The sequence below is a fragment of the Phoca vitulina genome, unplaced genomic scaffold (genome assembly GCF_004348235.1).
Source record: "Phoca vitulina isolate PV1807 unplaced genomic scaffold, GSC_HSeal_1.0 scaffold38, whole genome shotgun sequence".
Taxonomy (NCBI): Eukaryota; Metazoa; Chordata; class Mammalia; order Carnivora; family Phocidae; genus Phoca; species Phoca vitulina.
Genome location: NW_022589741.1, coordinates 18,235,431 through 18,260,924, shown reverse-complemented (window position 1 = coordinate 18,260,924; position 25,494 = coordinate 18,235,431). Strand labels below are relative to the sequence as shown.

General features: G+C 41.4%; 1 protein-coding gene across 1 annotated transcript; it reads right to left on the bottom strand.

Moving 5' to 3' along the window:
- CRTAM (cytotoxic and regulatory T cell molecule) lies at nucleotides 1-25,332 on the bottom strand. The gene is made up of 10 exons (XM_032427700.1): nucleotides 25,266-25,332; nucleotides 19,005-19,151; nucleotides 16,058-16,210; nucleotides 13,836-13,979; nucleotides 12,541-12,702; nucleotides 7,921-8,001; nucleotides 5,475-5,558; nucleotides 3,553-3,699; nucleotides 1,890-1,976; nucleotides 1-131 (listed from the first exon to the last, which is right to left on the bottom strand). Exons 1-10 carry the CDS (start codon nucleotides 25,309-25,311, stop codon nucleotides 1-3), a joined length of 1,182 nt encoding a protein of 393 aa, XP_032283591.1. The 5' UTR covers nucleotides 25,312-25,332.
- Nucleotides 25,333-25,494: the final 162 nt, after the last annotated feature.

Below are 25,494 nucleotides of genomic sequence, written 5' to 3'. Positions count from 1 at the left end.
CTACACAATGCTCTCTGGTATATGAGTGGGCTCTTCTTTTAATTTTGAATTTTGTGCATTTTCCTTCCTCTTTGTTTTTGCTTCTGAGTACAACTGTGTGATGTAGTTCACGTAGCTCTTAGAGTGGAAAGCTGAAAGAAAAATATGTCAAAGATGACCATTTATTTTGAACAATACTGCACCCATTTATTTGAGACACTTTGATTGCACATGGTATTTTTAGGTTCATATGTTAATGGCTTAAAAAATCAAATCTGAAATTGATGTGTATCATAAATGGTCTGAATGCATTGTTATGGGCTGATTTTTTTTAAAAAGTCTTTTTTTATGTAAATATACTAATAAACCTGAAATAAAATATATAGACGTTTCTGCTATAAAAAAAAACCTGAAAAAAACCCACCCACATTGTATTTAGCAAATTTCTTACTGAAAGTAACAGGGCTTATGGAAAACATAGGGTTGGGGCAGATCACTCAAAGCCCATGTAACTCTATACGCAGAGGCTGGAGATAGCTCCAGAGGATGACTTTTAAGTGAGCAAAAACAGTGAAGTTGAAATGCTGGGTTGGAGGGAGCCCAGGGAAGGAGGCTGGAAGTGCAGGTTGGAGCTCAGTTGGAAGTACCCCCTCTCACAATCCGTGGCCAGCCCCTAGGGATGGACCTTTCTGGGAAGGGAGCCTGGAGCAAAGGTAGTCCTTTTCAACTTTCTTAAAGTTGAGACGCAAAGGCTTTCTGCTTGTTCAACAGCTGAGCTGAGGGCTTTTCTTTTCTTGCTGAAAGTTATCATTCTACACCCACTGTTCTGGTTCCCCTTGCTTAAGAAAGTTGGCATAGGAAACAATCCAACTAACACGTCATACTGACAAAATTCTCCTACTTGCCAGTCGAGGACAAGAACACTGACATTCTAGAAACATGGGCAATACAACAGACTCTCTGCGCCTTGCACACACTTCCCTCTCCCACCCCCAGTTCTCACGGTTTGCCCTCTTGTTCTCCTGTCCTAGCTAGTACAGTGATTCTTTCCACTTCACACCTTACTAGGTCAAAGCAAAAAAAAAAAAAAGGCAGAGGTGTTGTGAAAGGCCAGCTTCCTACAAAAACCTCAATGAAACGAACAGAAACTAGCAGCTAAGCTTTTCTGCCTAGCTTGCAACTCTCAGCAGGTGGAATGAGTTAATTTGCAATGGAGGAACCAAAATGGTTGAAAGAAAGGTAGAAGGTTCTTGCTTTTCTGTAGTAGCAGATGCTCTCTACTAGATTTTTGTCAAGAACACACACATGAGTGTATGTGCGCACACACACACACAATCTCCTTTTAGAAACTCTTCCTTCTACTTTCTTTACATATTTTGCTTGAGAAGCTACAATGGAGTCATCAAAAGACCCAAAACATGTCTGCTTGAATCAGTTAAGCCTTGTGTTCATTTATTCAACACAAATGCATCAGACACTCCATTGGCATCAGGCCCTGTGTTAGAATCTGAAGACACAACATAGATAAACCCAGCTACTCACCACCTGAAGGAGGACTGTGGTAGCTAAAGCAACACATCAGAAATGAGCAGATGGTATGGGGTGTGGAAAGTGCTGGATTGTTAAGATGTATGTAAGATACCCGGAGCACAAGAGGGACATATGGTCCCAGGATGTGCCTGCATGTGACAGCGAGAACTCAGGGATGGCTTCTCATGGGGGCATATCTGCAGCCATAGGAACTTAATGGTCACTAGTTTTCATTTTTGGAAGATTTATTTATGTTCTACAAGATGATTTAGGTTGATTGACTTTCTAGTGCTAAAAATCAGACTTTGATTTTTACCCTCCTCCTTAAAGGCAACAAATTAACCTCATTTTTCAAATTTGAGGTCATGTAATTGACTTACTTTGGCCCTTTTTCTCTTGGGATGATGTTTCTTCATTATTTGACCTCAATTTGTAACTTTCTAGAGTGTGTTCTGAGATTTCGTTTTCTGCAAGAAAAGAAAACTATGTTATTAATTTCGAGTGCCCCAGACATCACCTATACGTACAAATGTACGTTCGAATAAGATGATCCCTCTGTCTACACAATAGTGGACTTACCAGTCGCCCTCCCATACCTCATGTCCTCATTCATTCTGAGAAGTGTTTTTGTTTTTTGCTCTGATTCCTACAGGCACTGCGCTAGGCAGCATAAGAGTTGCGGAAATCAAATGACCATGGATTAGAATCCAGTATTGTTCTTTGAGATGGGACAATTCCAGTAGCCCTTAAAGAACTATGGGGGTGAAGCATTAATGGGAGATTTTGAAACAATACTGTGGCATTTGCCTATTGCACAGGTACAGCTGAAAAGCCAGACCCTGTCTCTAGGTCTGTTTATGATGAAAGTTAGTCCAGCTGAATATATAGAGAGATTGACATCAAACTAGAAGAAGTTGTATTTTCAGTAGGGTGAGAACCATTCAAAGGGGAAGTATTTTGCTTTGGGACATAATGAGTTCTCAGCTACTGGAGGTGTTGGAGTCATATGTGGCTTAATCAATGATGTCCAGCACCACTAGAATGCGAACCACATGCGTAATTCTAAGTTTTCTAGGTGCCATGCTCAAAAAACAAAGAGAAGCAGGTGCAATTAATTTAATAATTATTTACCTAGTAGATCCAATATATTATTATTAGACATATTATATTTGTGTGTGTGTGTGTGTGTATTAAGCTTTCAAAGTTGGGTGTCTATTTTATCCTTCCAGCACCTCTCAAAAGTGACTAGCCACATTTCAAGTGCTCAATAGCCATATTGTGGCCACTGTATTGGGCAGCATAGGTCTAAATAATCACTCAGAATTAAGGAGGAGATTTATCCTAGTACACACAGATGGAATGAATTGAGTAGATTGTTATTCTGGATAACTTCTAAGGTCCCTTCCAGCCCTGATATGTGTCGAATCTATGCATTTTAATAGGTACCTTCCATGGTAGATAAATTATATATGTATATATGGTATAGATACATATATATATAGTTTCCAATGATAACTTTTTAATCAGAATGCTTAGGAAACATTACTCACATATTATGGGTGAGCGAAGCTGAATACATTCTTTCAAAGTAAGAACAGAACCCAAACAGTCTATATTCAACCTTTGATTGGCTGTCCCTAGAATATGAACTCCTTGAGAGTGGGGACCTGGTCTCTCTTGTTGACAGAGGTATCCCCCATGCCTGAAACAGTGTCTGGCATACAAGAGGTGCTCAATGAATGCTTTCTGAATGAATGAATGAGTTTTCCACTCGGGATCCTTTTGTGACTAGAAGCTTTTATAATTTAATGTCAATTCCCAGAGCTACTCTAATTTCTCTTGGTTCCGCACTCTTTGATTATAGCCCCTGGAGATTCACGTTCTGTATTTACTGCAAAACCAACAATTGCTTATTTGAATGACAACACTTATCCAACAGACTGTGCAGCATCTAACAGAAAGGCTCTAGTTGGCAGAATTTCCTTTGTCCTAGCCCCGTGGTGTGGCGCCTTGGAGCGCCCCATCAGGTCCTCTGCCTCTCACCTCTTTTCCATACCACGTGCGCTTTCCGAAGCTTCATTATGAAGAGCTGGACAATGATGAAGAGTATGAAGATGAGGAAGGACACAAGGGTGAGCAGTAGAATGCCATTTTTCCTCCTTATCACCCCCACGTACTGAAGGCTGGCTTCTGTACGGAAAATGAAATGAATTTAGACAGTTCAAGGTTGGTTTGTTTTTGTCACTGAGGAATTTGCACAATGCTTTCAAAATGTAGTTCGACTGATAGGCAACTCGGATAAAAAGACAGAGAACTTTACCCTAAAGGGAAAGAGATTCATATTATTTATTCTCTGAAAACAAGCCAACAGGCACACAAACAAAGCAATTCTGTGAGGTGATTTGAAAAATGCTCTGAAGTTACATAGATACCGAAGCTGTGAGGTTTCATTTGTAGAGAAAACATGCAAGAATATTGACTTAAATTATAGTCAGGGGACTTAAATGAGCTGTAAGGACTGATTTTTTAGCAAGGTGTAGTTAAGCAGCAAGAGGTTGTTAAGGAGTGTGAAAAATTATGCAAATAAAATGAAATCCACGAATGTTGGCTAGGTTAAATGTGGTCCTACGTGAAGGCCATTGGACATAAACTAGGTGAGGTCTTTAAGATCTTTCTAAACCTCATATTCTGATTCTATGGGCTCTAGTTTTGCCCAGATGTCCTGGCCCCCTCTCAGCCAACAAGCAGTTAAGGAGCACCAGCTTTGTGTAGAACATTGTGCTTGGAGCTGCATAAGACATGGTCCCTGTGCTTTAAGGGGTAGTTCTCTCTCTATGGAAATAAATACATGAATCAACAGAAGTCAGAAATCGATGCGAAATTCTAGATCCATATGTGTTAACACCATAATGTGCTCAGGGATTCAGAGGCAGGAGTGGTCCCTGAGTTAGTCAGGAAGTTCTCAGTGAAGACCTTGGCCTTGAAAGAAGGGTAAGGAGAGGGAAGATGAGGCCTTTCCTTTCTTCAGGGGCAGTTCAGGTTGTTGAGGGAAGGGCAGTCAAAATGGGATGATGATGTCAGAGAAAAATGTGTGTTCTTCCTGGGACTTTAGAGAGGACTGCAGAGGCAGGGGATGGAGGGCCCTTGTTGGAGGCTTTGAGGCTCCTGCTCCGCGTGGTAGATGTGGGGAGCCACAGATGTTTTCTGAACACAGGTGTGAAGAATGCAAAGGGGTGTTTTAATCATAGTCCTAAAAATGGACCACAAGAGGAGAAACTGAAGTCACAGGACTTGTGCAAGAGATGATGAGGGTCTGGACCAGGGATTGCAGTGATAGTCGACAAAATTCTGGAAGAGGAGACTCAAAAGTCTTTGGAGATGGACTGATTTTCTATGTGTTTGTGTGTACACACATACACAGGAATGAAGGATGACGCCAAAATTTGGGGCCTGTGTGATCATTTGGATGAGGTGATTTTGTGGGAAAAGGTGCTGTTTGGTTTTTAGTGATGTTGAGTTCAAGGAGATGGCAGAAAATCCAGCAACAGGGATATAGGAGATGGAATGAAACAGCAATTAATTCTCAGGGGCATGTTCTGGAAGTGTAAGTATGGAAATCTTCTGCCTAGTGGCAATAGGAACAACCCTGGGAATGGGTAAACTCTTCAAGAATTAAGGGAAGAATCAAGGATGGAGAAGTAAAGTCAGAAATGTATCCACATATAAGAATCCAGAGGAAGAAGGGAAGTTCTCTGATGGACACAGAGAAAGAGTGGTTGGCAAAAAGTCACAGAACCAGGCAGAGTATTTCAAGGAAGCCAGGGAGACAACTAAGTCAAGGAACAAGGGAGTGATTAACCAATAGAAAGGTCAAGAAAAATGGGGACTGAAAAAGACCATTGGATTTATTGATTAAGAGGTTAAAATGTCAAGTGTTTATTCTAAATGCTGAGGGGGATGCTTACCAGTGGCCAAGTCAGGGTCTTGAGTGGTTTGTTCTTTCTCTTCCTTGTCACTCTTGGTTGTACTAGAATCTTCCATTACTGCAACTAAGTTGAGAGAAATTAAGACATGATATATACATATGACTGTATATGAATAGTGTGTATATACACACAGCTATCCCAAAGCAGTAAAGCAGCTTTGGAAACCAAACTACGTTGTCCTCCTTAAAAAAAAAAAAAAAAAAAGACCATTTTTGAACCACTGACTTCTTCCGGAAATAGTTGCAAATGGCTCATTTCACCAGGCTCATTTCGCCTTATTTTTAAAAGGTAGATGTTTATGGAACACCAGCTCTGGGCTCAGCCCCAAACAGAGCATTCGGTAGGTTTCTCACTGCAGCTCTGAATAGAGGCTTCTAGAAGCTAGGTACATTGTCTGAAGTCACGGACCTAATACGTGACAGAGCCAATGCTGAAATTCAGAATGCAAAGTGTACACCACTATTTTGTACTTGCTTCCTGAATCAGGCCTATTAGAAGGTCTTCAGAATGGTGCAAGATAACACCAGGGCATGGAAGATTGGCATCCCAAGCCTTGTGGAAAGAAAACCTAACAGCCTGAGAAGCAATGATTTTTATGTTGAAAAATAGGCTCCCTTGTCATTCAAACCTCTGCTTGCCTCTCCCCCTTAGAACGGGCATATACTGTGATGCTTTTGCTAGGTGTGAGAAGCCGTAAAAATGAAAGATCGCGTTTTCTGATTCCGTTGCTCATCCTCCCTACTCCTCCCCCCCCCCCCCCCGTCTCTTGCTTTTTAGCCCATTACACAGCGCCACTGTGTGGATCCCGCGGGGGAATGAAACCACCCGTTCTGCTGGAAATGGGTATTATTAACAGTAATAAAATCGTAGAAATTGAAAACTGAAAGGAAATTTAGAAACCATATTAAATCTTATCTGTGAAAAAGCAGAGCAGAAAATTGGGTTGTTTAGTGGCGCTGTAAGCCAATTTAAAGACAAGTAGATTCTAAACACGCTTAAAAATAATGGATTATTAAAGCAAGTGATACGGCTGTGCCCCTTCAGATCATTTTCAATTTCCATTGCCCTTCAAAAAACTGGATGGTACATATTGTTTTTATCGGTGTTTAAAAGCCCCAAACATTTACTTTTAAGTGTTATTCCAGATAAAAAAAAAAATTTTAAGAACGTGATCTGATACGCAGAGCTATGAACATGATAATGGTATGAAAGCTCTTATTCTACTCAAGGAAATTCCTGTAGACACACTATTTGAAACAAAAAAAGAGGACCTATAGGAGTTTATGCCCTTTTTGGATGAGGCTCTCTTGCTCGAAACACCATAACAAATGAAAGTATTCATACGTGTATTTATTCATTTATACTGCATTTTCTTTTTTTTTTAAGATTTTATTTTTTATTTATTTGAGAGAGAGAGAGAGCACAAGAGTGGAGGAGGGTCAGAGGGAGAAGCAGACTCCCTGCTGAGCAGGGAGCCTGATGCGGGACTCGATCCCGGCACTCCGGGATCATGACCCGAGCTGAAGGCAGTTGCTTAACCAACTGAGCCACCCAGGCGCCCCTATACTGCATTTTCTGAGTACCTACTAGTGTCAGATACTATGCCAGGTAAAATACAAAGATAAATACATGAGCATTGCCCAGAGCTAATCATCCAGTGGGTTCACTGTCTGAAAAACTGGAATTATAATCCAGGCTTTGTAATTCCGCATTTAGAGTTCAATCCTGTCATGAAAAACTATCTGAGTTCTTGACAGCCAAGTAACTGATGTGCTTTCAAAGGTGATTTTGTTATTCAATGGTAAAAATCCCCACATCTCCAAATCCTGCTTCTTTGCCCTTTGCTGAAACCAAGTCTTTATTTTGTGTTTGATCTGTTCCGGGTGAGAAAACAAAGAAACGAGTCTCTCCATAAATGAATTCAACCTTGCCCTTTACTGCAGAGGAAATTCAAATGTCACAGTCGCGTGTGCACGTGTGTGTATCAAGCAAAATAGCACTGAACTTACAAGGTATTAGTTACCCCGAAGCCCGTCCCACTAAGGGAACACTGCTGGTATGGAGCTCCTCCAGGACAGCACTAAGCTAGAGCCAGTGCAGGGCATCCTGCATTGTCTTATTAAAAGTTAAAATTTCAGTGGCTCAGTCAGTTAAGCATCCAACTCTTGATTTCAGCTCAGGTCATGATCTCACGGTCCTGGGATGGAGCCCTGCATCAGCCTCCATGGTGGGTGAGGAGCCTGCTTGAGATTCTCTCTCTCTACCTCTCCTTCTGTCCTCCACTCCCCCCTCTCTCTCTCCCTCACTTAAAAAAAAAAAAGATTAAAATTAAAAAAAAAAATCTTAGAAATGAGAATTGGAAAAATGGCCCTTTCCAAGGAGGCATGATTTTTTTTTTTTTAAATCTTAATGGGTTGACACTTACCAGTACTAGTGGGCTGCTGAGGGTCTTGAGAGGACAGGGAGCTTTTCTCCAGGGCGTCTGAAGCCGTCTCTCGATCCGTAACTAGGAAAGGGGAAAAACAGAAATCTGCAACTACAGAGAGCAGTCTCACCCACATGGTGCTCGGGACAATAGGTTGGAGAATGTACTTAGCTGCTACCTGCTTGTGAGGTTCTGCGGAAACCTAAGCACTCCGTGTTCTACAGCTTTTGCTCTGGTTTTTGAATCTCTCTCCTGCTGCTAGCCCATCTGCTAGGCTGCCTGGCTGAGAAGGACAGCAGGCTGCGTCCGGAGTGCTGTGTTTCGCAATAGTATGCAAAGGCTATTTGCTGTCTCTCTCTCCCTCCATCTACCTGTTAATCCTTCTGTCTGTCTGCCCAGTCACCTATCTCCGTCCTTATTTATTTGTTAGGTGGCCTTGGAGTCCGTCACAGGTTGAATTCTGATGCTGTTAACTTGCTTGCTGCCCAGTGAGTTTGAGCAAGATGTCCAGTCTCTTGAATGCTCAGTTTTTCCTTACCTGTAAAATGGAACTACTAATGGCATTTGCCCTTGGAGTTTTTTTTTGCAAGAATTAATTTTATTCATACAACATGCTTAGCACAGTGCTTTGCTATTTATTAAGCACAATGCTTACAAATGTAATATTGTATAATGTAAAACAATGTTTGGGGTGCCTGGGTGGCTCAGTTGGTTAAGTGTCCAACTCTTGATTTTGGCTCAGGTCATGATCTCAGGGTCGTGAGATCAAGCCCTGCATTGGACTCCATGCTGGGCGTGGAGCCTGCTTAAGATTTGCTCTCTCCCTCTGCCCCTCCTCCCTTCTCTCTCTATAAAAAAACAAAACAAAACAAACAAAATAATGTTTGGGGATGTTTCCAGACATTCAGCTTAGCATAGATTTGACCAATGAACAGGCCTGCAACCAGGGAGTGTATAGAAAAGGTGTCTGAAATTTTATAAATATTGATACTGATATGTGACAGGTAGGTAATGTCTTTATGGAATCTGTGAGTGCTTCTCAGCTTTTTATTTTTTTTAAAGATTTTATTTATTTATTTGACAGAGACACAGCGAGAGAGGGAACACAAGCAGGGGGAGTGGGAGAGGGAGAAGCAGGCTCCCGCTGAGCAGGGAGCCCAATGCGGGGTTCGATTCCAGGACCCTGAGATCATGACGTGAGCCGAAGGCAGACACTTAACCAACTGAGCCAGCCAGGAGCCCTGAGCTTTTTATTTAATCAAAGAAAGGGAAAGAGAATCTCAAGCAGAATCTGCAGTGAGCACAGAGCCCAATGCGGGGCTCAACCTCAAGACCCTGCGATCACGACCTGAGCCAAAACCAAGCGTCAGACGCTCAACTGACCGTGCCACCCAGGGGCCCCGAACCTAATTGTTTTCTATTAAACCAGATACCAAAGAGATTTCAGAATGAAAACCAGTGCCATTTTTCTCACTAACATTTTGGTGTTGCAAAGTACAGTTATTTTTCCACACAAATATACCATTTCTGTTTCTATGTAGTGGTTAATTATTTTTTAAATAAATAAGTATTTAAACATTTTTCAGTTTTAATTTCTAATATGTAAATATTGACAGATACAATTCATTAAGTAAAAATTCTTTGGGGTCCTCAGTTATTTGTAGAAGTATAGAGGGGTCTCAAAATCCATAAGTTTGAGAACTGTTGCTCAAGTTTTTTGTTTTGTTTTGTTTTGTTTTTTAATCCCACCCCCAGTTAAGTAATAGGAAATCAAGATTCTTCATTTGGAATACTAAATAAATGAAGTAAATCATTTTGAAGAGGGTCTGATCTATTCCTGCTCTGTTCTCCTTCTCCAAGCATCACACTTCCACAAGCATCTAAGCGTGGATTTTTCAAAGGAAGACACTACTCACATCCCCAGATATGGTGCTTGTCTGATCTTTATTTTCCCAGGTCCTTCCATGCAGAGTGTGGGAATGAAAGGGGTCAGAATCCTTACTTGTAAATGTGTTTTAAAGCATCCTCAGTTAATCAAACTTTTTAAACTTATTGGATGAAAAAAACCTGTGTAATGCTGGTGCAGTCACTCTGGAAAACAGTATGGAGATTCCTCAAAAAGTTGAAAATAGAGCTACCCTATGACCCAGCAATTGCACTACTGGGTATTTACCCCAAAGATACAAATGTAGTGATCAGAAGGGGCACATGCACCCCAATGTTTATAGCAGCAATGTCAACAAGAGCCAAACTATGGAAAGAGCCTAGATGTCCATTAGCAGATGAATGGATAAAGAAGATGTGGTATATATATACAATGGAATATTATGCAGCCATCAAAAAATGAAATCTTGCCATTTACAACGGCATGGATGGAACTAGAGGGTATTATGCTAAGGGAAATAAGTCAATCAGAGAAAGACAATTATCATATGATCTCACTGATATGTGGAATTTGAGAAACAAGGCAGAGGATCATAGGGGAAGGGAGGGAAAAATGAAACAAGACAAAACTAGAGAGGGAAACAAACCATAAGAGACTCTTAATCTCAGGAAACAAACTGAGGGTTGCTGGAGTGGAGGGGGGTTGGGAGGGATGGGGTGGCTGGGTGATGGACACTGGGGAGGGTATGTGCTATGGTGAGCGCTGTGAATTGTGTAAGACTGATGAATCACAGACCTGTACCTCTGAAACAAATAATACATTATGTGTTAATAAAAAGAAAAAAAAAACCCATGTGTAATATCTGTATGTCAACGTAGTCACTTGCCGAAGGGAAAAAAAGCCATTAAACATATGGAAGCCACCAACAGCTGATATTGGAGTTGCTCTTTGAATACTTAATGGAGATCTGGCAGTGAGTGCTAAATAATAATCGATAGTTAGATCAGAAATAAAAGTTAAGTCTTATCCTATTATTATTAAGTCTTATGGCTATCATTTTGAGTCCTATAGAACTATGGCCATAATGGAGAAGAAACTGTGATTTCCCCTCCAGAGTAATTTTTGTAGATGGCCTGAACAATAGCTGAAGAGTAAAAATATGCATTTTTTCAATATCATTGGTTCTTTTGTTTAAGAATCTGAATGTCTGGGGCGCCCGAGTGGCTCAGTCGGTTGAGCGTCCAACTCTTGGTTTTGGCTCAGGGTATGATCTCAGGGTTGTGAGATCGAGCCCTGTATTGGACTCCACACTCAGCGGGGAATCTGCTTGAGATTCTCTCTCTCCCTTTACGCTTTGCCCCGTGCACTCTCTCTCTCGCTCTCTCTCTCAAATAAATAATCTTCAAAAAAAAAAAACTGAGTATCTTTCAGGAACAACCCCCCCCCCCCCCGCCATGTGCTATGCTCCGCTGACTGTAGAGGCTGGAGGGGATGAGTCATGGAGAGGCAGGACTATGTGTCAGATTACAGTAGCCAGCCCAATCTGTGGGGCCCCAGTCTTCTAGATGCGGCTTCCTCAAGACTTGCTAGTTTTGGTTTGTTGAGAAAGTGACTGGTGGAAAGCGTGTGGTAGGGAGGGAGGGGGTGCCGTTAGCAGCAGCCCCCACAGGGCTGCAGAGCGCTTTCCCGTGATGGTGTTCTCCTTAAACACTGCCTTGCATTTAGCAGTTATTTCATGAACAGCTTTCTCGACAAATGTATCCTCATCCAGCAGCCCCCTCCTTCGCTAGTGTGGGTGAATCCTTGCACTTGAGGAATTCCTTGTACACTGAGAAATACCTTATAAAATAACGAAGGTCAGAGTCTTATTAATTATAGATGTGTGATTCATGGTACTTCTTATTAGATACATGTTGGCTCAAAAAGTTTTCTAGGGGCACCTGGGTGGCTCATTCGGTTAAGCATCCGACTCTTGATTTCGACTCAGGTCATGATCTGAGGGTCATGGGATCAAGTCCTGCTTTGGGCTCTGTGCTGGGCATAAAGCCTGCTTGAGATTCTCTCTCCCTCTCAACTCATGGTTACTCTCTCTCTCTCTCTAAAAAAGAAAGTTTTCTAGAGTTTAAAAATTATTATTTTTTGCTTTTGATGAAGGAATCGGAGAACACATTCTGAAAATGGAGGCAACGCCTCTTCACATTTACTATTTGGCATTTTATTTACTAGTATTTGTTCTGCCCAGAATATTAACATGGTTAAACTAGAACCTGCAAAACAGTTATAACCAAATAAATCTAAAGAGGAATCATGGCTTGATTTGACTGAGTGTTTTATGTTAACATAAAATAATATTGACAAGTTTAGATTTATTTCAGTTGCTATTATCCTTTTGGGTCAACTACAAAGATAAAGTATGCTTCAGATGACCTTTCTGAAAACATGACTGCAATAAACTGGCCAAGTTATGCCGGCTGGCATTATCAAAAAGCAAGCATGATGCTATTTGCATATGGCACCCTGCCAGGCTTTCTGCACAACTGGGGTCTGAATGTTGGAACAGGTGCAATATGATGCTCAGCTGGAGAAATTTCAATCATTAAAGGAATTTGCTGTTAAGGAGAGCTTTGTGGACAGTGATCTCGCTCTGAAGGACTCTTCCCATTCCATTTAATTTTGTTTGACAGTGTAATATTAATGTAAATTAAATGAAAAAGACAATCATTAGTTCTTCTTACCCAAGTCTTCAGATCGGAAGGGTGCTACCAGTTTTCTTCCTTGTAGGCCTTTGTGTCGGATGACGCAGTCCACTGTTGAGCTTTTGCCCAGTGTGTGGACTCTGAGGATGCTGCTGCTGTTACATTTCTTCCCATCAGTTTCAAATTCATGGTGGGTTTCACCTACGGAGCGGATTAAAGAGGTGCATGAGCTTGTGGCTACTTAATACCCTTGGGTGGGTTTGGTTCTCAGGGACCGATGGTCTTGACATCTTGGCAAAACTGTTAGACTTCTAAGTCATTCTAGATTCAGTCAGCTGCCTTGTACATGCCTGGCCCAGTCACAGGGGGAAGTAGCTGAATAACAGTGGTTAGGTTTCTGTAAACCTTCACTACTGGAAAAAAATCCAAAGCTTATCATGGTTAACAAGGACAGCCTGATGTAGTCAAACATAAAAACCCAAGACCTTACTCAGGGTGAATGAATAAGGCAAATGAAAGGAGAGGTCTTATAATGATGTAGAATTGGCATTGGACTGGATCTCTCTCTGATTATGTAAAATCCAATGGAACATACATTACAATGTAAACAAACTATAAACAGTTCTCAAGCACGACCATTAGTTAACTTGCTTCAGTCAGTTGAACCCTGCTTTAATCTAATCAAAGTTAAATTCTTTGATACCATAATATTTTTTTTTAAGATTTTATTTATTTATTTGACAGAGAGAGAACACAAGTAGGCAGAGTGGCAGGCAGAGGGAGAGGGAGAAGCAGACTCCCCACTGAGCAGGGAGCCTGATGTAGGACTCAATCCCAGGACCCTGGGATCACAACCCAAGCCGAAGGCAGACGCCTAACGGACTGAGCCACCCAGGCGCTCGGTACCATAATATTTTTATTGAGGGTATGACATCGCAGTGTACTTTATAAGGAGGAGCTTACCTGTTCCAATATACAAGCATTATGTTAAATGTATTTTCAAATTTATGGCTGCTAAAAAGTTCATGCTGAGGGAATAGCTATATCGTACCTATATATGAAATTATGTTGAATTTTAAGAAACCATAATATCCCATTTTAGGTTTGTACTTTAAGTATAAATATGTAATCATATTATTTGTGATAAGTTTTCAAGATGAAGGCACAGTATCGATAGGTTATAAAGTTAATTTGTCTGGAAAAAACTGACAAATTATTGAATGTTATTTGCCGGCGCCTGATACCACCAGAGGGTGCCAGAGGATTTAAAAATTCCTTGGAAGTTTAAGTAGGAAGGAAAACAAAGGAGGAAAGAGAACCATGTCCCTACTTACCAGAGAGCTCCATGCCATTGTCCAAAATCCAGGTTATCTGCGGAGGGGGCTTACTTCTCACGGTGGAGCATTTAAGTGTAATGTGTGCTTTTCCATTTTGCATTCTGATAACTGAAGCTTCCAGAGTTGGCATGGAAGGTGTTGCTGGAAGAGAATTGATTTTTCTTTGCTCAGTGAGCAGGTCTACATATCCCAGTAAAGCACGGAGTCTGATAATCTATAGGGATCATTGTAGTGTATGGTCTAAATAAGGGGCATTTTTTTTTTTTTTTTTAACTTGATCTTTCCCAGAATACGGTTACAGGGCTTTTATATACTTGTAAAGCTACCTTGGCTGTAGTCCACATTGCTTGTTACTCAGTGTATGATTAGTCCCTGGAAATTCCCAACGGTACAACAACAGTTTTTACACTTGCTATCTGACTGTATTTGATTGGTAGAGCACTAGGTGAAGAGTACAGACCTGAAGTCTAGTTCCATCTGTCACCAGTTATTGAAAGCACCATTGTATGTCCCTCCATGTTTTGGTGGATGAATTTCCTTGTCTGTGACACGAAGGAATTGTTTTATGAGTTGGCTGTTTCAGTTCTAGACTTGCATGAGTGTATGACTCAAAGTGAGTTAGTTCTGTCCCCTCCTAATATCAAAGATGCATTTCTCTTACCAAGGGCCCATTTGTCCTGTTTTTCCTACTCCTGTCCTGGAAATAGAGTTGACCCTTGAACAATGTGGGGATTAGGGGCGCTGAAACTTCCCCTGACCCCCACACAGTTGAAAATCCATGTATGACTTTTGGCTCCCCCCAAACTTAACCAACAGCCTACTGTTGATGGAAAACCTTACTGATAACACGAACAGTTGATTAACACCTATTTTGTATGTGATATGTATTCTACACTGGATTCTTACAATAAAGTCAGCTAGAGAAAAGAAAATGTTATTAAGAAAATCATAAGGAAGAGAAAATATAGTACCAGACTGCATTTATTTTAAAAATTTGCATATAAGTGGACCTATACAATTCAAACCTGTGTGGTTCAAGGGTCAAGTGTACTTTTTAAGTAGGCTAACTTCTTCCTCTTTCCCATTCTACTTCACACTTTGGTTCAGCACACTTTCACGTTGATTTGCTCATTTATCTGCCATTGAGACATTGCAAAGTCAGCTCCAAGTATGCATGGGATGTGTTGGATGCTGGCAGTGGAAATATGGAAAAGATAAAGCCCTTTGAGGGGCTAACAGTCTGGTGATAGACTCAGCCGCTAAGCTGTTAGTTAAAAGATCATGCGTTAAGTGTAGTGACAGACGTGTGCGGGGAGTGTGAGAAGAGCCTACAAGGGCACACAAGCAGCGTGAGCCAGAGTGCTCTGAGCCGTGACCAGTAAGGTGGGCTGAGTCTTGTCGGTTCTCAACACCCCTAGGGAGCCATTCCTTCCCAGGTACTTTGTCCCCGTGCCTTTACTTTATGGCAGGCACCATGCTATTTTAATTCAACAGAAGAAGCCTAAGACATTCATTTGTGATATGTGGAATCATGACACTTAGAGGTCAATAAATAGTGATGTGTATAATTGATCTGAATTAGAGATCAATAAAAAGTGATGTTTATAATTGATCGGTTCTGTCACAAAAAGCAGAAAAGTAAAGACAGCAAGGCTTACACTGAATACAGTGGACCACCCACAGAACTGAGTGAGTCCCAGGAGGCTATCACTTCCTATCCACACCTCCCAACCCCACCTCCCACCGGAGGAGAGGACCTGGTTTTGGCAGAGGATGTGAGCCAATTGTCTGGTGCAGTTACATCTGAATTCATTCTACCTTGGGATATGCTGTTGTTAGGTTCTACTTTATTTACATACATGTTTAGCTGCTTAGACTAGGGTGCCAACTCCTTGTGGGTGGGGATCATGCCTGATTCCTCTTTGATTCCTTGGAGCTTAGCACAGAGCCTGGCTCATAGTAGCAGCTTATCAAGTATTAATTCTCCTTTCTCTTAGTTCCTTAGACAGGAAACTTCACTGATGCCAAAGACAAATTTCACAAAGTCACATTTTCATCTAGGGCTCACCAGTCAAAATGTTCCTTTCTGTTTTCCTGTCAACAAAAGATGGTAGAGGTGCCCGAGATATTTCTAGCTAAAATGTGAAGTTTCAGAATGATCTGTCCTGTTCCTAAGTCTGTTGCTCCCGTGCTGGGTTTGCTGGCTGTCAGTCACCTACCTAGCACGATCACTTTTACTTCCTTTGTTCTCACCGAGTTGCTGTAATGTAAACACTTGTACACGCCTTCATCTTGCTGGGTGACATTAAGCACACTGATGGAGAGCTGATTGGTGGAGTGATGAAGCAGCTGGTATTTGGAATTTTTTAAAGCTGGACAAGAGGGAAAAAGAGCTGTTAGGAAGAAAGCGATCAGATGAATACAGTCTCTCAGTGGATTGATTATTCGCAGGAATGGCTTTTGAATTTCACACTTTGACGGAACAAATGTCACATCTTCGATTGAGCTGCCTTCCAAATTCTAGTGTTCCCAGCTGGATGCGTCTCAATAGCTCAACATTCATTTAGGAAATGAAATACTTTGATACTGGGATCTGTGAAATAAACTGTTTGCTTTTCTTGTGCACGTAGGAAATTAACACTATGCTGGTGAAGGGTTCGGGTTGCAGGATGATTAATTTTTTTTTTCATTTTTTTACATTATGAAAAATGCCCCAGTAGATTTACCTCTTTGAAATCTGATTGATTTGAGGTTGTCCTGTCACAATGGATGTGAAGAATGGAAGATAAATGCATGGCTCTCCATTACTCCATTTGGGTGTTCTTATTTTTAAAGATTTCATTTTTAAGTTAATCTCTACACACAGTGTGGAGCTTGAACTCATAACCCTGAGATCAAGAGTTGCATGCTCTACCGACTGAGCCAGCCAGGTGCTCCTTTTATTTTTAAATTTTTAGAAGTTTATTATTATTATATTTTTTATATGTATTATATATATATATAATATATATAATTTTTTAGAAGTTTATTATATTATTATATTTTATATATATTTTATATATGTATTATAATAACTATATTATTATAGTTCTATAGCAAATGTTTGGGTTTTTTTTGTTGTTGTTGTTGTTGTTTTGTTTTTTGATTCTATATTGACCTGGGATTTCTATCTTAGGTCATAGGTCCCTTAGCAAATCAGAGTTTCTTGAAATGAGTGGTTTTGTCTCCCTCTCTCTCTGGATTTGTAACATAAACAAACCTAAAATAGTTAAACCTTGAATGGCTGACCAAGAAAGGTTGTTTGTCCTCTGAAATAATGGCTGTGTGTCCTGGGACACTGATGGTACCTGAGCTAGAATTCAGGCATCTCAACCTCAACAGTATTGACTTTAGAGCCAGGTCAATCCTGGCCTTGCTACTCATCAGATGCTAGATGCCCCCTGCCCTTCTCCAGTTATAACAACCCAAACTCTCTCCAGACATTGCCATATGTCCCCTGGAAGGCAAGAATGACCCTTGACCCTCAGCCCTTGGTTGAGCACCACCAAGTTCAATTAAGGTACTCTGCTGTAGAAATTTGAGAGTGCCCATCTTCTCCCAGTTTACTAAAAACCAAACCAAAACAAGAGAAAGCATTATTTAACAGGAATGATCTCTACTCACAGTTTTTCTCTGAGAACTTTTAACAGTTAACATCTGCTTACTTTATTGGTTCTACTATTAATGGTTTATTTAGCTTGAAATATACGGTTAGTTTACATTGAACGTAGCGATATTCGATAATGTTTCATAGCATAGGGGCGCCTGGGTGGCTCAGTTGGTTAAGCTTCTGGCTCGTGCTTTCTACTCAGGTCGTGGTCTCAGGATCCTGGGATCAAGCCCCATGTTGGGCTCCGTGCTCAGTGCAGAGTCTGCTTGAGATTCCCAGCCTCTCTCTCTGCTCCTCCTACTCATGTGCTCTCTCTCCCTCTCTAAAATAAATAAATTTTTAAAAAATGTTTCATAGCATATCAAGTTTTTTAGAGGCTCTGCTTTTACCAGACTGTTTTGGAGACTCTTCCAAGTATTTGGCAGTTCAGAATATTAAATGGAGATATACAATGGTCTCATTATGAAGGGGAGGGATTAGTAAAATCCTGCCCAAAGAGATGAACTAAATAGACTTTTAAGAATCCCTTTCCTTAGGCGCCTGAGTGGCTCAGTCAGTTAGGTGTCGGCCTTCCACTCAGGTCATGATCCTGGAGTCCTGGGATCGAGTCCCACATCAGGCTCCCTGCTCAGCAGGGACTTCCTCTGACCCTCCCCTGTCTCGTGATCTCTCTCTCATTCTCTCTCTCTCAAATAAATAAATAAAATCTTAAAAAAAAAAAAAAAGAATCCCTTTCCTTAAGAAAAAAACCAAACCAAACCATTGTGAGTGTGTGAGGTGATGGATGTTAACTAGGCTTCCTGTGCTGGTTATTTGGCAGTAAATACATAATATTAGATCATTGTACACCTCATACTAATAAGGTGTTATGTGTTTATTATATCTCAATACAACTGGCAGGGAATGAAGGGGGTGGGGGGAAGAGTGCCTTTCCATGTGGGGCATCTGGGACGCAATGTGTGTTTGTGAAAATAGGAATGACTGCCCTCCCTTCCAAAGTAGTGGGCCCTGTCCATTGCTCAGCTGCTCAGCAATCTTGCTTTTGTGTTGAGACCAACAGGAGAAAAGGAGATCTCTAGAAGGGAGCTTTTTGAGGTGACTATGAACTGCTCAGAGTGAAAACGAAGCAGCCGGCTCCAGATGTGGGGTGATGGCGTTAGCTGCAGGAGGACAAAGGGCCTCAAGTCCGTCTGCGGCCTGTCATCGGTGCTATTGGCAGTTTCATGGGTGCTGAGAGTAAAACAGTGACGTGGGGGTGAGGTGTGGGCGTGGAAAGGTGCTTTGTAATTGAGCCCCCTTTACCAACCATTCTGGTGGGGTTTCCATTTCAGACTTCCTGTCAGAAAAAGCAGCCTTGTGTAAAGTAATAGGCCTCTGGGTGTGATCCCCATGTAATAGAAGGTGGGCCAAGCCCACCGTTTGGGTGACTCATGTTGGTTTCTATCCCACCAACTTGTCTGTCTGGAAAATCCTGCAGGTTGAGGTCTGGTGGTGATTTTTTTTTTTATTTCACTTACCAGGATGCTCATTTAAAAAAATGGTGAACCCTGATGGGGCCAGCCACTGCAGGGAGGTGGTCTTCCCCTGAGAAACGACACACTTTAGGGTGAGTGTCTGGCCTTCCTCCACGGTGACTGTTTCTGTGTGGTTAGTCAGAAAGGCTTCTGCAGAGGAAGAGAATTGGGGACAGTCAGGCTGGCATGGGCCAAGACACACTCCCAAGCCAAGGCAGGGACTTATTCTCAACACAACCTCATTCATTTATTCAGTCATTCATTACATACTTTTTTTTTTGTGAGAGAGAGAGAGAGCACACAGCGGCAGAGGGGCAGAAGCAGAGGGAGAGGGAGATAGAATCTTAAGCAGGCTCCATGCTCTGCATGGAGCCCAACGTGAGGCTCGATCTCACGACCCTGAGATCATGACCTGAGCCAAAATCAAGGGTCAGATGCTTAACCGACTGAGCCACTCAGGTGCTCCTCATTACATAGTTCTTAAGAAACAAAACCCAAGGGCGCCTGGGTGGCTCAGTTGGTTAAGCGACTGCCTTTGGCTCAGGTCATGATCCTGGAGTCCCTGGATCGAGTCCCGCATCGGGCTCCCTGCTCGGCAGGGAGTCTGCTTCTCCCTCTGACCCTCCCTCCTCTCATGTACTCGCTCTCTCTCATTCTCTCTCTCTCAAATAAATAAATAAAATCTTTAAAAAAAAAATAAAATAAATAAAAAAAAATAAGAAACAAAACCCAAATCAATACAAAGGAGCAAGCACCGTACGTAGGAGCAGTAAGATGTCTCCTGAAGGAGGTCTGAATGAAGGGGTGGGATTTTGATAGGAAAGAAGGAAAATCTTGAGCAGTATCTATTGGGCACTTGCTCTCTCATATGCCAGGAACTCTGCCAGCCCACGTTAACCTATATTTAATTTAACTTTTTGAACTAACCCTATGAAGAAAGAATTATTTTGCTGGCTTTCTAGATGAAGGAATAGAGGCTGAAGGTCACACAGGTCCTGGGGCTGGGAACTGTACCCATGTCTGTGGGCTTCAGAGCCCATGGTCATATAACTAGGTCAGATTGTTTAAATAATGAGACCCCAGAAGAGTCAGCCTTTCTGGTCTCAATTTGTGAAACAAGTGACTTGTGGCTTTAAGTATAAGCTATGTGTCTAGGGGCGCCTGGGTGGCTCAGTCGGTTAAGCGTCTGCCTTCGGCTCAGGTCATGATCCCAGTGTCCCGGGATCGAGCCCCACATCGGTCTCTGCTCATCAGGGAGCCTGCTTCTCCCTCTCCCTCTGCCTGCCTGTCTGCCTACTTGTGATCTCTCTCTCTCTCTGTCAAATAAATAAATAAAATCTTAAAAAAAAAAAAATAAGCTATGTGTCTAGGATTCCAAGTGGTGTTCACAGGGAATAGGTAAGCCCCACCAGCAAAAGAGCTTCTATGCCAGAGGAAGAATGTTCTAAGATCTCTTCCAATTCAATTGTCTACAGAAACACTTTCTCCAGGCAAACATGAGAGTCTAATTTCCCCAAATCACAACCCCCAGAGAATGATAAACAATCGGTTGTAAGCTGCAAATGCAATCTCCCAAAAAGGAAATTGATAAAAAATAAAATAATTGGCTTTACTGCTGATTTGGCACATTTATTGCCATGTTATTTCTTCAAGTTTTAAATTAAAAAAAATCTTTTTTTTCTGAGGACTAGACAAGTCTTATCAATGAAAGTACAAAACATTTCCATAAACAGAAGAATGTTGTGGGGTTATAAATTATGAATTGCAAATGTAATGAGTTTTACTGCATCATCTTAAACCTTAAAAAAAAAAGAGAGAAAGAAACAAGGAGTTTATTTCCTTGTGATAAATTTCAAGTATTAGGAAAAGTGCTTTGGAGAGCCCTGGGAATTAATTGGTGTAGACTTTTTAGTTTGTTCCATTTTTAGGTCATTAATTTCAATCTAGCCTCTGGCAATAATAACCCAGAATTGTTGTATTGTATTCGTATTGACTTTCATGGGAAAAAACTTTGCTTGAGTTCTAATGGAAAAATACCCATATCATCAGCCAATACTGTAATGAACAATGAAGAGCCCATAAAAAGATACTGTGTTTTCATAAAAGCATTGAAGCATAAGCCCAGAATTCTGCTTAGGTTGGGTCATTTGGAAATATTTTCGTCTATAAAATCAATCCATAACCGAGTAATAAAGATAATATTAGTAGAGATGCTTTGAAATGACAGTGGAATTTCTTCTAAGGTTAAGGGGCTTCTGAGCCAAGAAATTAAATCTAGAACTGTCTACCTTCCATTGCTTCCATAACCATTCCCATCTTGATTCTTGCTTTACTTTCTAGTTCCTGTGCGTTATCCTGCTTCCCACAGATTGAAGTTTCTAGAGGGCAGTGACTATTTTATATTTCTCTAAAATTCATTCCTTATAGAAAGTATCACAGTGTGAGCTTGAAAATAATGGTTTAATACCAGCTTTCATGATGGCAGCATAAAGCAGGTGATGGACAGATATCTTTGGTCTCCTGTTGTTAATAAGAATACTGAGAGACAGGAGGGAAGTTACTATGTTGAATCCATGATAGAATAAAGACCACTGTTAAAGAAACATGCCCTAATTTCATCCTTCAGGCCAGAAGTTGATACTAAAAAGTTTTGCCCATGTTCTTACCTTTGGCAAAGCGATTGTCTAGACAGGAAGCCTGCGTTTGGGGAAATGGGAGTGGTGAGATTTATCTGCAGCCTGTTTATGAATAAATTGTCTTCCATTTTAAAGATGTCTTTTTCTTGGGATGTGTGTTTTTGAATTAAGTTGTTATTTGATTCTTACAATGTTTAAAAAATTGTAATGAAATACAGGGTGGTTTTTTAGCACATGCTAAAGAATATCTCCTAAGATTAGTGTTTGCTCTTGTTGAGAATTTAATATCAGTCTACTGACCACAACTATAAATGCCTGGGTTTCACATGGAAAGGGCTGTGTTTGAGGCATATAATAATTGCTGTTTCCTCTTCTCTGCTCCAAGCCTTGCCTTCAGCTTTACAGGCTGATTTCTCTTTCAGTGTTATCATGTAGACCTCATGTTTGATTTAGAGACAGGAGATCATTGTAGAAAGGAAGAACAGCCCCAGAGAGAAGCCACAGACACACAGTGCTTCAGCTGTGAGTGCTTCCAAATATTGTTCGGTGTGTCCAGCTCTGCTAAAGGTTAGGAGAGGAAGATCCCTGTACCTGCATCTTGATGGTACGTCTTCTAAGGGCAAGTTCCCCAGGATTCTCTCATTGCCGTTGCAAACTAAACTGGAACTCATCTTTCATATATATATATTTTTTCGTCTAAGTTTGGAGTCAAACTTTCACCTTCTTTGTCAGAAGGAGGGGTGTGGGTTACCTTCTTTGCTCACCACTTCCTCCGCTGTAGGCTCTAAAAACACAGATATCCTTATGCACCCTTAACCTTTCTCATGTAGATCCTGAGTGCTGTGTGCCTACTTCCTGGGCTCCCCAGCTGGGCTTCAGAGTTCCAGTCTGTTTGATAGCCCTACGTGGCTCCAGAGATACTAAGCGTGCAAAGTGTGGCAGTGAATAGCTAGGGAGTTTCTCCTGGGAGGTCCCCCCTTACTGCTGGCAGGTCATGTTTACTGAGTGGATTATTGACTTCTGACCAGATTCATCCATCCATGCAAAGCCATGTGTTATGAGGCTGCTGGTGGACTCTGGGGTTATAGATTGTGACTGGTTTATATATGGAAATAGAACCTGTGCCCTTCATCATCTCCACCCCCAACTTTATGAACTAATGATCTTATCAGTGCAGTGGCTTCACCCCAAAGCACATGTGACTGACCCTCAAGCAAAAGGCCAAGGAGCAGTCACAACCACCTACCAAAGCACACACAGATGAAACCTGTGCAGTTCTTAAGATTCCTTCTGGTTTTCCCCAAGATTTTGGGAGTTGCGGTGTCTGATCTCCCCTCTACTAGAGGTTAGCATGGTAGACTGAAGAAAGAGTAAAATGTTCTTTTTTTCCCCTTACCTTAGTAGCCCATGATTGCATGCAATAAATTTAAAAACTCCAGAACAGAACGAGTCTATTCTGCAGGGACCCCAAACTTGTCATTTTCCATTGGAGCTCATCATTTCTAGTGTGTCCCCCTAGGCTCCACCCCACCTCGCACAGATAGACCACCTGCTCCGTTCCACTGTTTGCTTGTATCTAATGTGGTCACCAGCCACGGCCGGGTCCAGGCTCAAGAAGACACTTTGCCTTTGTTCATGCTGTTCTATTGACCTGGGTACTTTTTTTTTTTTTTAGAGTGGGGGAGGGGGCAGAGGGAGAAGGAGAGCAAGAGAATCTTCGGCAGGCTCCATGCCCAGCGAGGAGCCCGAAGCAGGGCTTGATGCAGGGCTCGATGCAGGGCTCAATGCAGGGCTCCATCTCATGACCCTGAGATCATGACCTGAGCTGAAATCAAGAGTCAGATACTTAACTGACTGAGCCAGCCAGGCACCACCAGCCTGGATACCTTTCTTATCTCCTCCAAGACTCAACTCAAATTATACCACTTTTGTCAAACCTGCCTAACCAGTCTTTAGCTTCCTCCTTCCCCACAATGACCTGCCTTCTCCTCCAGATCCCTCAACGTTTTGAATGGACTTCGATTATAGCACTTAGCACAGTGCTTTATATCTGGTTACAAGTATCTCTCTGCATGGAGATTGCAAACTTCTCATAGAGAAGTTGTTTGCCATTCATTCATTTTACAGTCCCAGGACCTAACACAAAGTAAGATTTAATTTAATTTAATTTTTTTCAAAATAAGATTTTAAGTATTGGGTGCCTGGGTGGCTCAGTTGGCTGGGTGTCTGCCTTTGACTCAGGTCATGATCTCAGGGTCCTGGGATCGAGTCCCATGTCAGGCTCCCTGCTGAGCAGGGGCTATGCTTCTCCCTCTCCCTTCCCCTCCTGCTTGTACTTTTTTTCCTCATGCTCTCTGTCTCTCTCTCAAATAAATAAAATCTTTTAAAAAAAGATTCTAAGTATTAGTTGAATTAATGGCTAAAAACGTGGACATCTATATATTCAGTAATAAACAGTGTAATAGGATGCCAACTTGGCTCAAAAAGTGAAAGTCAGTTAAGGGCTTTAAACTTTGGAATAATTGAAAACATTCTAATTTTAGCTGTCTAAATGTACTTTTCCTGAATGTATGAGCTGTTTCTTTAAGCCACTTATTGAAGAAACTAATATTATTTATTACCAAATATTGAATTCATATTAAGTGCCTCAGAGTATAGGGATGAAAAAAGAAAGCACTTAATTGTATAAAATAGGAAATTGAAATACTACATAAAATAGGAAATCTAGTTTTTTAAAATAGTGTCATTCAGATACAGTTCTCTGGTGAACGCAGATTTAGAAGAATGGGTGCATTACTTGAAACATAACTATAATTCAGTTCAATATTTGGAAACACACACAACAAGCAAGCAATACATTTAGGCATGGCTTCTTTTTTAAGACTTCGGTACAAGTTGCAATCAGAGATCTAGAGACACCTACACCCTGCCCCTCTTTTGATCAGGAATAATTTGACCTGTGTTAAAAAGGTAACAGTGTCTTAAATTTTCATCATGCTCCATTAGAATTCAGTAAGCATCAAAGATCAAATTTGAAAATTATAATACAATGTAAAGTATAACTGACTGAAAAAAATAAGCAGGAATTTTCCATGGGGCTCATTATTATCTCTGAACTAATGAAGAGTTGTAGAGCACTTGGCCATCTTCAAAGTGCTTTCACATTTTGAAATTTGATCCCTTTAAAAATCCAGGGAGTTTGGCCGTCGAACGTTATTAATCATCTCTTCATTTCAAGATGCAGACATTGAGTTTTTAGAGAACTTAAATTATCTGGCTAAGGCTTATACAGCAAGGAAGCTTTTAAATTCCCACACTGATGCTCTTCTCCCTGGTATGCACTTAAGAGACAGAGCCTACTGAGCTTGTTGCATTTTGCCATAACATATACGCCACAGAGCACAGGCTACGGTGGCCCTTCCTATACTTACTAGCAATTGAACAAGAGATTAAATAAAGCAGTAACATCCCTGCATGTGTGATGGTGGTGTAGCTTGGAAAGTAATCACATACTTACCTGGGTTGTCTTCTTGCCGTAGGTCCGCTCTGAATGCAGTTGACTGATAGGTAGATTTGGTAAAATGCCAGGTCAAGTGAGTATCATCAGAAATGAGCTCAAAGTCCTTACCTTGTAAGGGGAACCAGGCCAGCAAGCTGCAAAGTCTCCACCACATATTGTGCCGGGCTGTTGCCACACTTTGTCAACTTCCTCTAGATTCTGAAATGAAGGGAGCAGAGTGGTTTCTTTTGAAGGGGGAGAGGTAGCAGCTCCGTGACCTCATGTGTCTCAATGCCTCCCTTGGCTCTGGAAGCCCCCTCTTGGCTCGCTGCCCCCAAAATACCTCCAGGTGGAACAT

Coding starts and splice junctions, on each gene's coding strand:
- CRTAM (XM_032427700.1), bottom strand. CDS start 25,311: ATGTGGTGGAGACTTTGCAGCTTGCTGGCCTGGTTCCCCTTACAAG. Junction 19,152..25,265: donor GGCCTGGTTCCCCTTACAAG/GTAAGGACTTTG, acceptor CTTCCTCTGCAG/AAGCCTTTCTGACTAACCAC. Junction 3,700..5,474: donor AGACCCTGACTTGGCCACTG/GTAAGCATCCCC, acceptor TTTTCCGTACAG/AAGCCAGCCTTCAGTACGTG.